Genomic DNA, 17059 nt, shown 5'->3' with positions numbered 1-17059 from the left:
TGTACCTTTAGTGATCATAATCTCATCATAAATGGATAACTAAGATTTTATATTGTAATCTAGCATTTGTCTAGTTAGTCACTTTGGTAGCTGAGGCATATGAAGAGCCAGTATTTCATGAAGAGCTTGTGTATTTAGCTGTTGACGTTATCTAAAATTTTTTACCTCAGCCACATCTGTACTTGCATTATGATGACAGGTAGGACCCTTTAAAAAAAGGATGACTATCATTCAACTGTTACTTGAAATAAGTTGAAATAAGAAAAGTGAATAACTGTTTTACATTATGTCTTGTATTAGCAAAGTCTTTAGAAATTATCATCTCTATGTCTTTTCCCTATTTTACTTTTTTGAATGCACCAGGTATATAACATTAAATGCTAATGCATAGGTAACCTGCACATTGTAAAGCCAGAATGGTAATATTTTATAGGATTATATACTTTGAAACATTAACTTAATTTTGCAACTGTTGAGATTAACAAAATGAATCATTGTGGGACTCAATTCTACCTCAATTAGAACTCTGAAGTTTCTTGCACCCGGTTTCATAACCAGACCATGAATGAATGCCTTCCCTGGAGGAGCCTTTAATTTAGTACAGGAAACTGTTTCATTGCTTATTGTCATATGGATATCTGGGTATAAAACAAACAAATATAGGCAGATAGACAGATATCTAGGGAGCTACATAGACATGTATTTCATTAGACTCAAAAGTCAAGCATCATGTCTGGAAAAGGAATGTCAATACAAAAATAATAAAATGTGCATTTAATTTTGCTAAGTATTTAACAGAAATCAGAATGGATTTAGGTCTGTTCTTAAATGCATTTCTGATTTGGGATCAAATCAGAAATCAGTTTAATGACTTCTGCTTATAACTATTTCTTCTGAATTTTTACTGTTATACATGTCTTAATTTAATTTTGTCACTGTAATTATTTCATTGTTTTTCTTTAACATAAGCCTTCATATTTTTATTTATTAATATTAATAAATCTGTAACATATAATTTAAAACTCAATTTCATATAGTATTTTTATAACTGAATTTTATATAGAAGATGTAAAAAAAAAAAGGATTTTCAAGCTACCATTTTTGGTAGAAGTTGGTAGAAGTTGAAGTATATAATAGTTCTTGTGCTTCGAAACCCAGTAGAATATTCTTTTTTATACGAATGTTCACTCTATTAAGTGTGTACGGGGAAATAAAATCTACAAAAATAACATAATTGTTTGAAATATTAAAACATGAATTACTGTAAATATAATAGCTCTGTTTAAATAATATTCCTTTTTTTAATTAAAAAAGACTTTCTTCTGTGTGCATAGGTATACGTCATAGCTCCAAAATGTCACCATTTTATTTTAATTTATTTGATATTATTATCATGCACTGTGAATAAGTTCCTAGCTATAGTTTTAATTTAAGTTTAGTGTCAGAAAAGTTAACTGCCACAACACTGAGGTGTCTTTTTCCCTATTTGTTCTCAAGTATACTTCCTTTCCCCCTCTGCATTGCTCAGTGAATCCTAACTGTCTACCCAAAGCTTTAAGATCTTTTCTATATATACAGGCTACTTATGAGGATTCTGAATTTCTCATGTCTTGATATAGGCTTTGGAACTATAGAAAAGTACCCAGATATTTCAAAGAGAGAGTTCTAATTGCTCATCCAACCAGTTCCTGCTAGATGGCTTTGTGAAATCCTCTGTGTGGGATTATAATTGTCAGAGATATGTATATTCCAACAGTAACAGGAATTTGGGTTTCTATAGCCAATGCTTTCACCACACCTACAGGTATGAGGAGAGGAAAACATGGAAAACCGTTAATATGGATGCGTTCCATGGAAGAGCCCTCCTGGCTCGAAAGTCTCCTGACAATAGAGATGCAGATGAAAAGACATTGCCTTTGTTTGCTCTTAGAACAACCTTGGGCATGGTACAGCTTTTTCAAGACAGAGGAGGAAAAATACTGTTGTTCCAGTTGACAAGGGCTGAGCTTGATAGGTTTTCTGAGCAGTGTGCTAAGTTGAGACATTTTCCTTTTAACACTCTGCAACATTTTCATGTGGCCTTTGGCTTCCTAAGGGGTACCGAACAAATTCTTCCCTTTCTGTGTGTGTAAGAAGACAAATTTCAAGGAAGCGAAAACCACCAAGTATTCTGAATGTTATTATCCTTCATTAAAAGCTGAAATTTAATCAACACCCTTTAGAAATATAGTCAGAAACTACATTTTTTGTATCCAGGTACAATCAATTTACAACATAATGTGATTAACCTAATTATATGCAAACTTTTTATTTAAAGGAAAGTTAAGATCTAATACTGCAAATCCATTGATCTAGTTGCTCAGAAATAAAGATGGATAACAGTGAAAAGTCTCTTTCTGCTTAGTATCAACATGTGTTTTTGAAAAACATATTATTCTATCAGGCCATTAATTTATTGAGTAACAGCAGACCAATTTCCTTCACTATATATATATATTTTTTTGGGGTGGGAACTGCTACCTTCTTATTGAATGAGCTTCATAAATTAAATACAAAAGTAATAAAATTATTTTGGCCTAAAATTATTTTTGTAAGATATACTTTTAAAAACTGTAAAAATTACATGGAAGTATGTAATGCATTGGAAAAAAGAAATAGTGAAGAAAGTTGAATAGAAGAAGTTGAAGAAGTTGAATAGGCTGACGGCTGGATTGCTACACACAAATTTCTGGAAAAACACACTGAAAGGTTCACAGGAAATTTCTCTTGAAGATCCATATGCAAATCAAGCTGACATTTTGAGTTTACCTTCGCTATATTTTGGGTATATCTGCATTTTCAATACTGATTAAGAACAATTCTCTCAGCATGAGCCTATGTGTTCAATTTTTGTTATAATTCAAGGAAAAAAGGTCAGTTCTTAGGGGAGATTTATTAGATTATGATCAGAGTAAAATTTTACAGCCCTGAACTTGATGAACACTCTTTTAAAGGTTAGTGTTTTTAAATGAAGAGTAGTAACATTTCCTTATGGCTTCAATAATACTATAAGAAAACAAAATAGCTGTTTAGTACAACTTATAAAAAGCTTGGGTTATTTTTCTGAAAAAAAAAAAAAGAAAAGAAAAAAAAAAAAGAAAAACAACCCAAAGAAACAAACAATAAAACAAATAACCAGAAAATACATGTTCTGCTTTTTATAAGGAGGAAAAACTTATATATTGAAACTAGAAATTATATGGGTGATTATACTCTGCAGAAAATCTGTTTTGGAGTACCTAAGATACAGATAATGTACTTCTTCATATTTGTTAATTGCTTGACTCTGTATTTCATAAGAAGTGTATTATTTTATCTTTTTTGTGTTTATTTTGTGGTTTTGTTTTGTTTTGCAGTAAATGAGGGAGGTATTAAACAGGCATCCAATTCGTGTCCGGATCCTGGAGAACCAGAAAACGGAAAACGAATAGGCTCAGATTTTAGGTAAAACATAAAACCTACCATTGTGTCATTTCTGTAATACTAAACTTGGAAAATGTGTTTATTAACAATGTATTTATCTTGTTGACCTGCTCTTTCAAAACTGAAGTTTTCAGTAAAAAGTGAAATGAAATTCTATATAAAATTATGTAGTACAATTTAGCCTGTACTTAGTAAGCAAAGAAGATCAAATGCCTACTTGCAAGAGAGCTTATATATCTGATAATCTGCAAAAATTGGACTGAAGGTAAGTTAAAATAAATTTCTCATGTAAATACTGTATTAGATTTACAAACATTGAGCATACATGTTCTACTGGATTTTTTTGTGAAGTACAAAGCAAAATTAAATGCAACACAAAAAGAGCAATAGAACCTCAAAAAAAACCAACTTCAGATATCATTATAGAAATGTTCATGGGGATCTAACAGAGAATATAGTATGTTCTATATTACGTTTTTCAGGAACCCAGAAGTTTACTACATGTAGGTGTATTTCCCTGGTAGTCCTCAGAGTGGTTTAGCGCTCTTAATGCAGATTATATTTTAACTAATTTTGATACATAACTAATTGGTATAGTATTACTAAATTAAAAATAAAAATAAAAAAATCAGAACTAAGGAGTTGTACTTAGTTTTTATCAAATTCTTATATTTCCTTTTTGCTGGCTTTACTGAATATTTCTAGAATGCAAAGAATCAAAGAATGATATCCTGCCAGTGATCTATTCCACATTTTTTTATTTTAACTAAACTTTAATTTTAGCTCACTTTCCTCCTAATTTCTCAGCTATCTTTCAAATCCCTTATCTTATAAGAAAAAAAAAAAGAAGTCTGCAATACTAATTCAAAACATTGTTTGTTTGTTTGTTTGTTTGTTTTCTCTATAATCATAGATGACTTCTACAGCCAGTAACAGTGGTTGATGTTTTGTGTGCATCAATGCATCAATATATATATATATATAATGACTGCTTGAAAATGTTTTGAAATAATTTTAATCTCTTATCTATCTGAGTTTCTGATTTTTTTTTTAATTCTTGAAAATTCATTTCATCGCATACTAAAAAGGATTAAAGATACATATAATATATTTGATATACAGAAAAACTTTGGACTGTATTAATAGAGTAAATCTAAAGCTGTGTTCTTGCTTTACATCATATGCTAATTTCACATTACCTTCATGTTTACAACATGAGGAAAGGGAAAAGGAAGAACTATGTAGGAGGGAGACTGATTGTTTTTAAACTAATTGGTTTTATTACATTCAGTTTTGTTCAAAAGATGTATTTTGCTTATCACACAGTACATTTCCTAACATTTGAAGGTAATAAGTGTTAGAATAGTCCAGGAGAGGAGCAAATATTCTGCAAAATTACGTTACTTCATTATTTTACATAACTTCTTGTACTTTTGTTTTGTTTTGGTCTTTTCTCCCCATAATGAAGCAGAACATAGAATTGAAAATGACATCCCAAGTAAATGTGCTAGCTGGCAGTTAGTTATTATAATTTCTCAGGTAGTTATAGTCTCTCTATTTCTCTAGTTTTGAGAAAAGTTCAAGGGACATCAGAGAAAGCTTTATAGGTAATTTTATATGAAAAATAATTTCTGACATTACCTGACAAAAAGATTTTATTATATATTCAGAGAAATTACAATAAATTAACTGTATTTCTTCACTTTCCTGCTTTCTAGAATCATTGCTTAGGCCAGTGTTTCATACTTTAAATTCAGAAATATGAATTGGTAGAGGAAGTCTTTTAGAGAGAGAATCTGCAAATCCTTTCTTAGTGTTGCCTCTGTAAGTGACCACTGAAAGACCTACTTTCAGGTCTAGTTAAAATTATGTGAGGGGCAGTACCTTGGAGGAGATACGATGATTATCACGCCCTCATCTTTCTTTTTAGGCTAAACTGTTTAGGATATAATTTAACATAATTTTTCAAATATATGTACATTTCAAATATAAGTACATGAAAGAACATGACTTGCACATACAATATCCACTGGAAGTGAAAGAAGTGAAAGTATTCAAAACAAAATAAATAGAAGGTGTAACAGATACATTATGATCTTGGTCTTATGGGTTCTAATTTTGATGTGCAGAAATGTCTATTTTGGTAAGGAAGTATTAGGGATAAATGAAATGTTTTCCTACCTAATGCTTGTTAAATGTCTCATGAATATGAATGGTGAGATTTGTTCTTGTAAATAACAGAATTGGTGAATATAAGTAATACATGTGTCATTTATCTCAAGTTGAGTGCTATCAAGCACATTGAGAAGAGGTCCTACAAAGAAAAAAAGCAAACTGAAAATTTTCATCAGACTGCATAATATTCCTTTTAAAATTAACCTGGTTTCAATTCTTGCCATTATTATAATGGCTGATCAACTGCCTTATCAGCTTTCATAATTAGAATGTTATTAATTCTTTAAATAAATAAATAATGCATTGAAAGAAAATCCTTACATTTAGTTAAAGGAATACAGTGCTATGGAAAAATCTTTTCCATATTGTCTTATACCTGACAGGGTATGACCCTTCTTGAAATCACTTTCTTTGTAATGTAGGAAATAGATTTACTTTGAGCTTATATTTTCCCCCTTCTGATAAGGAAGTGAATCCCAGTTACAGCACCTTAATTTTAAAATATAGTATTTTGAAGAATGGTTCAGGCTATCTTTATGAAGATCAATCAAAATCTAACTGCAGTACAACTTAATCTATTTTAGAGAAAAGCTTATTTCTTGTCACTTTTCTTTAGCTTTCTTTAAATGTGAAGGTATAGGTTTGGAAGTATTTTATTGCAGTTTCACTCCTGTTGTGATCATAAACTGTACCTGCTCTCTCAGCACATTAATATGTTCTTACATGGTTTTTAGAAAATTAACGATGTAAGTTCTAAGACAAACTGCAGCATTTCCTGTTCATTCTTTTGGACCTGGCACTCCATGTTCACCGTTATTCTACCCGTCACCATGGATATTTTTTCTATTGTGAAAATTCCTCATGGCTGTATTTTGAAGTTTTAAAGGCTTTTTTTCTGATGGTAGATGCCTATTTGAGCATAACAGGCCTTTGCAGTGTGAAATAGAGTCAGGAACCCTTACTAATAGCTGCCAGATTTTCCTGTAGTGAAAAATATATTTTACTTCAGAACAAAAACTTCCCTTCCCTAGAAATTTCAGATGTATTCATTCTGCTGAAATTTTCAACAGCTTACTTTACGTTACCTGTTGTACAGTAAAATACACTTTTTTCCACATGAGAATTTTCCACTTTAGAATCAATACCACTATGGAAAACATAAGAAAGATGTAACAAGTGAACAGAAAATATTTTAATGTACTCTTGTTGCTTTTTTTAATTGTTAATTTTGTTTGGTTTTGGAATAACCATAGCAACACTTAATTATGCTTGGACATATATTTTATTATGAAGCAAACTCCAACATCATCCCTGAAATTTTGCCTTCATGAAATGAATGAACAAGCCTATCTCCGACCCTCTACCTCTGTAGTATAGTCCAACTAGGTATTTAAAGACGAGATTCAGATCCAGCTTGGATCACAGCAAAGCAACAAATGCTGTTAGACACAAAATTTATTAAATTTTATATTATAAATTAATTCATATTTATTGTCTTTAGAAGAATGACTTTGAAGTGTAACCACATTGATTGACTGGAAGTTTCATGACTAATTTTCCTAAAATCTCTGAATTACATACCCTTCTCTGCAGATATGCAAGGCAAGCTTCTAGACTCTGAAACTTCAAGCCAAACATCCTGATAATTGAACAAAACTCAAACAATCTGCAAGATGATATGTGAGACTAGTTTAAAGGGAAATAGTACATTTCCTTTATCAGCAGTTAATTAGTTTCTTTGTCAGACAAAAGCCTCTGACAGTACATGCTTTGTGGGAAAATGTGACACCTTAAGAACTGTTTAAGCAGAGCTACTAATGATATCCAGAGTACTGGGAAATCCTCTGCAACTGAAATTTAGTCATGACTTTAGTTAGTTCAGCATATGGTAGGGATTTTTCTTGCTCAGAAGTTTTGAAGATTTAGGTATCGTAACATTATGTTTTGGAATCCTAACATGTTGCAGCAACATTTCCAAATACTGTATCAACTGATCTACAACAATGTTCCCATGCATACTCTTAACTTCGGACACATGATGTGGCTTAGCTCAGCTCTCCTACTGCATCTCAAATAAACTACAATAGATTCTATCTGTGTTTTGCACATAAATCATTATGGATCGGTGCTGTGCAGAAAGTTGCTATGTTAAGAAAATTAGATTCACTGGGCATAGTCCTGAAAACTTACATATAATTTTAGCTTCTTTTACTCCAGGTGGAGAAAATAGTATGTGCTCAAATACTGATTAGTTATTTACACTAGCATTAAAATGTATCAAAATATTTAATTAATTCTTTGATAGTGACAGACTTTAAGAGACAATGGAGTTAATGTTAGGTATTTCTGTTTTGGTTTTGTTTGTTTGGTGTCTCGTTTTGTCTTTTCCTATGGCAAAAAAATGATGTGCTGTGTCAAACTTGTTCAGTTGCAGGTCTGGGTAGAATGGGTTAATGTGGTAGAAAGGCACACATCTTGGAGAATGCTGTTTTCTGTACTTTAATGTATATATGACAGGATAGAAATGCAGTGTGTGAATTCAGATGTATTCTCTGCATATCAGTGCAAAAATCAAAAAAGCATTATCTTCTTCTTCTAGCCTGTCTCACATATCCATCACAAAATTTACAAGAGAAATGTAAGTTCAAAATGAAGAATAATATAAGAATAATATAATGTATTGTTACAGTTGAGCCTGATTTTTTGATTCCTTGTATAAATGAGTCTTGTTCAACAATAATTTGCATATATAAAATAATGGAGGAAAATAATCTAAAATGAGTTATTTTGTTGCACATATGCTAACTGTTAAAATATTACTATTCAATATGAATTTCCTATGAAGCTCAAAATTTTAAACCTGATTTTTGCATCCTTTAGAGATTCTATAGCTTCATTTTAGACTCCTGCTTACTGCTTTTAATTTGTGTTTTCTGAAGAGGGATCCCAAATTCAGGGCAGATGATGGAGAGCTCAAAAATACATAGAAGGTTAAAGTGTTTTCTCAAATTTTTATACACATTTAATATTTACTCATACTATTTTCCTAATGAAAATACATCAGAAGTTTATTTGTTTGTTTGATTTGCTGAATATGCAAACCTGATGGCAATCATATTTTGTCCTGTTAAAAATAGAAATTGTCAGTTACTGAGAGTCACATGACAAACATAGGTTTTTGAAGCTATGAACTCCTTTAGCACAGCGTGTTGTAGATGTGAAAGTTTTATATGAGTAAAAAATAAATTGATCAGCTTGAACAAGTCATAGAAATAGTGATTGGAAGGGTCCTTGAGAGGGCATCAACTCCAATCTCCTGCCTAAAGCAGGACTAATACCAACACTAAATAACATCAGTTTTGTCTTTGTTTACCTAATCCTGAAAATTCTCAAGATTAGAGATTTCACAACAGTCTGAGTTTGCTGTTCCAGTTCAGCCTGGCCTTTCTTGGAAGAAGTTTATCGCAACTCAAAACCTAAATCTCCTGAACTGCCCCTTGTATATTATCTTTCACATTAAGAAAAGTTTGGCTTCATTATCTTTGTAAAAGTTCTTGAAGTAGTTATGGTCTGCTGTTAGATAGTATGTTAGCTTCCTTTTTTTCAGACTAATTAAGCCTAGCTGCCTCATATTTTTACTGTAGGTCATGTGCTCTAAGCTTCTGACTAACCTCCAAACCCTCTATAGAGTTTTTATCAATATCTCTCTTGAAGTGGGAGACCAGACACTGGGCTTAATATTGCAGATATAGCCTCACCTGCTGAGTGATAATTTCACTTATTCTGCTGTAGTTGAACAATTTGTTTTATTCAGGATGAGAACACATGACTGACCAACAGTCCGTAACATTGTACTTCTACTTGTTGAGTTTCATGACGTTTTTGTTGGCCTGGTGCTCAAGTTTATCAAGTGTCTGGATTGCAGCTCTTCTATTCAATGTGTCAGCTACTTCTCCAAGTTTAGTATGATCCATAAATTTGCTAGGAGTCCGTTATGTCTCACTATCAATGTTGAGAATGAAAATATTAAGCAACATAAGACCCCATATCAACTTCCTAATGTTCTTGCTTGTTACTGGCCACCAGCTGAATATAAAGTCGGTGATTACTACCCTTTGACACAGCTTCCAGGCCAATTCAAAAGTATATATTCAGTGCATATTTTGATAGCTTGCAAAAGACATCATGTCAGACACCTTCCTAATGTTGAACTCTGTTGCATCAAGTACTATTGCACCTGCCACTGTTCAATGTAGCCCATCATTTTGTCATAGAAGACTGTGAGGTATGATTCACTTTTGGTAAATCTGAGTAAGTGCTCCTGATTTCCTGTTTGCAGTTTCCTAGACAACATGTTCTTTTCAGGGATCGATGTGAGGTTCCCAGTTTCTCTTTGCCTTTCTTAAAAAAAAATAATGTAATGTTAGCCTTTCTAAAGTCAGTAGGAACTTCTTGTCACCAAAATTTTTCACACAAGGTACCAGCCTTGCATAGAATCAGACAACTTGAAAAAAGGTCGTAGGTAGGCGCTGGATAGAGACTCGAACTCTTGTGGGTTACTCTGAGCAGTATTTATTGTAGAAGATTCGCAGGAACAGCAGCGTTGGGTCACCTCCTCAGAGAGTGACAATCATACAGCAGTATAACTAGTCATTATATAGGGTTCTAACAGGTATTATGCAACTAAGCAAAATTTATCCCTGTCTATCACTGTCGATATCTATCACTGTCGATATCCTCAGGTTCCTTCCGTTCCAGTGATCTGCGGGTTCCACTTCTTCTTTCTTGGCAAGTACCGAACGAAAGGTCATCGGGTCACAGGGCTAGCTTCTTTTGAAGTTCCACCTGTCTCATTTGTTATCCATAGTTCACCAGTCTAGTATAGAAATCAGCAACCCTAAGAATAGCATTTATCAATGTCTTAACTAAGGGTACAAAGCAAGCATAAGGTAACCACACTCGTGGTTCTGGGTAAGGACTATACAGGGGACAAGCTGAGACTTGCAGCCTTAGCAGCACAGCTTATAACACTGATATAGGCCTAAAATCCTAATTTCCTATTTTCCTACAACACAACTTTTTCAGCACCCTTTGGTGAAAGCAATCTGTTCCCCTGCCTTTGAATATAGCCAACTTTTTTTAGTTGTTGCTCCTCAGTATTGACCATCTCTCTTCTGCCCAAATCTTGCTGATACATCCAGATGACTAGGAGCAGACATGCTGTAGACATTGATGCAGAAAAGGCACCGAGTACTTCTGCCTTTTCCATATTTCATTCCAATATTACAAGGTTGCTTCACCCATCTATTAATGCACCCATATTGTATATGAATATACTTTTGTGACTAATATACCCGCAGTAGCTTTTTTTTCATACTAGTGTGCCTTACCAGTCTTAGCTCTAGTTGTGGGCTGGCTCAGGGAGAAAACTTTAGTCATTCAGGGACTACTAAATTAGTAGCTCCAGTTCAGAAAGCTTCTTTACCATAAATGATTTCAATATGGTAACGATCAGAAGGTGAACTATAGATGTTCTCTGTATTCTGAAGTTTTTCCTAAGTATTCACTTTTCTTCACTCTTAAGATTTAAAAAAAAAATAAAAATTAAAATAACAATGTAATGTAAGACAGTGTCAAATGCTTTGCATAAGTCCAGGTAGATGACATCAGTTGTTCTTCCCTTATCCACCAATGCTATAACCCCATCATAGAAAGCCAACAAGTTTGTCAGGCATGCTTTGCATTTAGTGAAGCCATCTTCACCATATTCACCTCATGTACTATACCTGGAGAAGGAAGTGACATTTTACCCTTCTGTGCTCAGTTACCAAACTTTTTTTAGAGGAAGATGGATTTTGAACTGAATTCTTGTATGTCATCAATAAAAGGTGTTGGAGAAAAAATATCATTAGCTGAAACAAGAAGGATTTCTCCTACTAGATAACTGTGAAAGGATTAATACTTTTCTATTTTTGAAAGTGTGTATAGGTAAACAATGACAGGAAAACTTTAAAAAAAAAATGATCTTGACTAGTCTTTTAAGTTCCTGAGAGACCCATTTTCTTAACATTTACTTGACAAGCTCATGACAGTGAATATGCAGGTCTTTGTGGATGCCATTCTTAGACTGCAAGTCCAGAAGGATTATACAGATTTCATGCAGGATTTTTTCTTCATTGTCCTTCTTTTGACATTTCATATAGGAAGTGTTTGTTTGATTTTTTTTATATTATTGTTTTTTTGAGTTGATCTGCCATAGGAACTGGTGTCTGGCTCTTCCATTTTCTTTCTTAGACTCATGTTTTACAACCTGCTTATCTAACTGCTTTTATTAGATGTCACTCACATGGTACACATTACAGATGTTGCACATTTTCCAGTCTTACTGTGTTAATGAGTCCACTATGCTTACAGTCATATACTGTCAAATGTCAGTTTAATGTTGAAACTGATTTGGACAAGTGAAGTGTGTAATATGAATGTTATTTATACTTTTTGGAGATAATAAAAATAAATATCAGGCTTGTAAAGTCTTCATAATCATTTCAACCCTCCAGAATTTTTGCCAGTTACAGTTTTGGCACAATCTGTTCATTTTTCTTTTTTTTTTTTTAGTAAATGGTGTACTTCCTGCTGTTTCCTCTTTAAATGAGTCCATGGTTAGTTAAAAGAAATATTTTTCTCTGTAATTGTGGTTTTTTTTTTTTATGTGACTTTTTTTAATAATTAAAGGGGTTCAGATTTTCTCAACATGACTTTCTACAGCAGATATGTGAAAATCTATTCTTAAGAAAGTTATTTTTGCCTTCCCAATTGCTACCCCTTTAACCTTCCTAACCATATAGTCCCTGGAGTAGCTGAGTATAATTTTTAACATTAATGATCATCAATTTTTAACATTAAGATCATCTTTCTGTTTCATAATTTTGAAGTTTTCCCTAACTCTGTGATCTGCCTTGTGGCTCTTTTCCTCAGTCTCATATAGAAGGTTTTCAGCCTTACCTTTCAAGGACCTTTACATTGTGTTTACCTCTTTATTCTTCTAGTTTTGCACTTTTATATCTTCTTCTGTTTTTTATGGACTCTGCAGCTCTTCTTTATCTCATTCTTTCACAAATGTTATTATTTGTTATACAATTAGGAACTGGTTTTGGAATAGTTTATAGAGTTGTTATCAGCTGTCAAATCCTCCTTTGCCACGATGTCTGTTCAGATGACTGTATCATCTTTCATGACCTCATTACTTATTATCTATGTTTCTGTAAAGCCCAGGTACTCTCCGAATTTCATCATCTCTATTGTGCTGACAGCATTCCTTTTGAACCATCTAGCATTTCTAACTCCCTTAAATTTAATTCTTGTTCTATTTAGTATCAATCAGTTATTTTCATCGTGGGTGTATTTGAATTGATTACCTAACAAATGTTAATCTCTGCAACCTGTGCTCAGTCTTTTTAATTTTTTGTCTGTCTTTGTAAACTGAATTGAAACTGAAATTACTATTACAGCACTAAAATCCCCATCTATAATGAAAGAAAAAAAAAAAAAAAGAACTTCTTATTTACAAGGCATTTGTTACACAGTGTCCAGGTCTGTCAAACCTTACTATATAGGTCAGAAAATAGTCTCTTAACCTCAAGAAGACTTTTAAAAAGTGGTAAACCAGTTCTTGCCAAAGTGATCCCAGAGAAAGCTGAACACTGCACTGTCAGGCTAGTAGATAGGCTGTAGTGTTTTAGTACTAAGAGCAAAAAATCATATTTACTGAATTACATGTTTGTATTGTTGTTTAGAAACATCATACTTAAAATAACAGAAAAAATATTCATATCTATTTGTAAAAAATTGCTTCTTCTTTATGTCATTGTTTGATTTTAGCTTGGGAGCAACAGTGCAGTTCTCCTGTGATGAAGATTATGTGCTACAAGGTTCAAAAAGTATCACCTGCCAGAGAATAGCTGAAGTCTTTGCTGCATGGAGTGATCATAGACCTGTGTGTAAAGGTAAAGAGGAATTCTTGTCCTTATAATGATTTGTTCATTTCACATTTGTCTATTGTTTCATAACCAATCCTATTAAATGAATATTTTGTAAATACTTAAGTCTGTAATCTTGGTGTCCACACTTCCTTAGCAAAAAGGTCCCACCTATACTGTTTCATTTAATACGAACTTCGTAGTTCAGCATGCTTATTTCACTTGGGAACTTACCTTATGAAGTTTTCTTTATAATGAATTGAAGAAAATCTATCACATGTTGAATATTAAAACTCACCAAGTTGGATTTTAAAATTGAAGTGATACAATATAGAATAATTAGTTCATGAAGCATCTTCATTATGTATTTTCTATGCAGATGAGAAATACTTGAATCTAGGATTGATAAGGACTGGAAAAGAAAGTCTATACCTGGTTTTGACACTGACAATATGGGTAAAGGACAAAAAACACAAAGAAATTTAAGAAAAGAAAAGCACAGTCATTCTGCTGAATATATTTAATGTCCAAATACTATGACAAGAAAAATGACAAATACCTGAATCAAATAATGAATGTATTAGTGTGTATATATATATTAGTATACATAATGAAAATATTAGTTTGTACATATACATGTAAACTGGCACAAAAGCGAAGCCTAATATTGAAGACTACAGTTTATTCACAAAAAACACTTGGGTATGGAAAACAGAAGGCACATTTATATTGTAATTCAAGGCTATGGATACTTATACTAATGTCCAGAGAGAGGTGTGAGAAGTTTCTGGCCAGTGGAAGAAGGAAAAAAAGTCATAGAAGCATAGTATGTCCTGAATTGGAAGGGAGACATAAGGATCATTGAGTCCAACTCCTGTTACTGCATAGGTCAACTCCAAAATTCACACTGTGTCTGAGGGCGTTGTCCAGTCACTTCTTGGATACTGTCAGGCTTGGGGCTGTAACTACCTCCCTGGGGAGCCTGTTCCAGTGCTCCATCACTGCCTGGGTGAAGAACTTCCTAATGTCACATCTAAGCCTCCCCTGGCACATCTTCCTGCCATTTCCTAGGGCCCTATCATTAGTCACCAGAGAGAAGAGATCAGCGCTTGTCCCTCCTTCTCCCCTTGTGAAGAAGTTGTATACCATGATGAGGTCTCCCCTTGGTCTCCACTTTTCTGGGCAGAACAACCCAAGTGACTTTAGCTGTTCCTCATATGGCTTCCCCTCTAAACGTTTCCCCAAATTGGTGACCCTCAAGACTGAGGGTGGAATGATTGTGTATGGTAGAAATACACAAATGCTGGAAAATTACATGGGTGATTATTTTTTTAGCTTATACCAGGAAAGTCTAAATGAGACTGAGGGTGAATAAGCATGAAGTGCTAAATGTAGGCTGGAAATCTGAGATGAAGAAAAATATAATAGGTGTTACAGCTGCAGAAATAGGTTTACAATGCTTCATGGCAGTATACATTTCAACAATAACCTATCACATAAACAAGTAAAAAGTTTAGTTGTATAGATATAAATATACATACTACTAACATTTTATATTCTACTATGGTTTACTGTATGTACTATATGTATGTATAATTATTAAAAATTGATAAAGAGGTACACATACACACAGACACACATGTATAGTGGAATTAATCATGTTATTCACATAAATGAAATATCTTTTTAGAGTAAAACTAGTAAGGCTTTATCTACTAGAGTTTTCAGCTTATTCACATATCCTAAATCAGATACCTATGACAAGATGGTAGTCTTTTAATGTTCCAATTTAACCATCTGGGTGTGGCATACTTGTATAAGGATGTTTACATATATTATTAAACAGTATTATATAATCTGATAGTCTTGTCTGTGGATTCCTCTCTGGAGGAGGTTTTAGACACAGCTGATTAAATCAAGGAGCCCATCTCTCATCTTAGGTGCCTAAGGTTACGCAATGTGATCACCTCTGATTTTCCTTGCTACGGAAATGAAGTTTCAAGAAATGAGTAGACCAGTGAAAATAGGACAGAAGAAAATATTTAAAAGTATCAAAATTCTCTAAAATATAACTTAATATAAACAAGTGGAAAGAACTGGGCTTCTTTGATCTAGAGAAAGAAGAATCCAGAGAAAAAGGGAAAACATAAAATATAATGGGCTACAATTGTGCAAAGGAACATTTATGGTTGGACACTAGCAAAACTTTCTAAAGTAAAGAATATTTAGGTATGTGCGTAGTTTTAAAGAACTTGTGAGATTTACAGATATCCAGGAGAGTTTAAGCACATGTAATCTTACCTTTAGCTGTGACAATGGACTACATATCTTTTCAAGGTTCTTCCAAACCCTATTTGCTGTGTTTTATAAATAAAAGAATATTTATCACAGTATCACAGTATCACAGTATGTTTGGGATTGGAAGGGACCTCAAAAGATCATCTAGTCCAATCCCCCTGCTGGAGCAGGAACACCTACGTGAGGTCGCACAGGAACATGTCCAGGCGGGTTTTGAATGTCTCCAGGGAAGGAGACTCCACAACCTCCCTGGGCAGCTTGTTCCAGTGCTCTGTCACCCTTACTGAGAAGAAGTTTTTTCTCAAATTTAAGCGGAACCTCTTGTGTTGCAGTTTGATCCCATTACCCCTTGTCCTATCATTGTTTGCCACCGAGAAGAGCCTGGCTCCATCCTCATGGCACTCACTCTTTATATATTTATAAACATTAATGAGGTCCCCCCTTAGTCTCCTCTTCTCCAAACTAAAGAGACCCAACTCCCTCAGCCTTTCTTCATAAGGGAGGTGCTCCACTCCCTTAATCATCTTCGTTGCCCTACGGTGGACCCTCTCCAGCAGTTCCCTGTCCGTCTTGAACTGAGGGGCCCAGAACTGGACTGGACTTTAGATTTCAAAGATATATCATCATGAGGCTCTCACGTAAGTCTGGCTGCATGACAGGATGTATTTATTCCTTGTATGATAACAATGATAAAATGACATAAAGATTCTTAGCTTTCATGACCCACATAATATTAACGGTACTGCAAATCTTGCTGTCCTCTGTGTATTATGTTTCATAATACAATTTAGCAATCCGCCATTGAAAAGGCACTTAAAAAGGAAAGCATACTGCAATTAGCATTTCACTTACCAATATCAATATTAAGAAAGTTATTAGGAATTGATACAATGCCATATAGTGAAAAGCCAGACAGATGGTATAGATACTATAGTTTGTCAAATATGTAACGCTTTAGAGTGTCATTAGTTGCATTAAAATTAATGATTTAAGTAACTTTGGTGTGCTGTAATTTTGATTATTTTGTTTAACAAGGTGTTTCAATTAGACTCTTAGATATAAGAAAGCTGGAATATTAACATTTCTTCTAGACTATTAATTATGTCTTCTCTAAGTTTCATGCACAGAACATGTAATAAACATTTTGA

The 17059-nt window shown here is 33.5% G+C and overlaps 1 protein-coding gene across 6 annotated transcripts in view; it reads left to right on the top strand.

Moving 5' to 3' along the window:
• The window catches only part of CSMD3 (CUB and Sushi multiple domains 3), a 631749-nt gene that overhangs the window by 263862 nt on the left and 350828 nt on the right, over positions 1-17059 (top strand). For all 6 annotated transcript variants that reach the window (XM_065054280.1, XM_065054281.1, XM_065054284.1 and 3 more), the window contains 2 exons: positions 3396-3483; positions 13516-13640. In XM_065054280.1, the coding sequence (XP_064910352.1) occupies positions 3396-3483; positions 13516-13640 (213 nt within the window). The remainder of the gene's footprint in view (positions 1-3395; positions 3484-13515; positions 13641-17059) is intronic.

The sequence above is a fragment of the Columba livia genome, chromosome 2, assembly GCF_036013475.1.
Source record: "Columba livia isolate bColLiv1 breed racing homer chromosome 2, bColLiv1.pat.W.v2, whole genome shotgun sequence".
NCBI lineage: Eukaryota > Metazoa > Chordata > Aves > Columbiformes > Columbidae > Columba > Columba livia.
The sequence above is the reverse complement of the archived record's forward strand: the minus strand, read 5'-3'. Positions and strand labels throughout refer to the sequence as shown.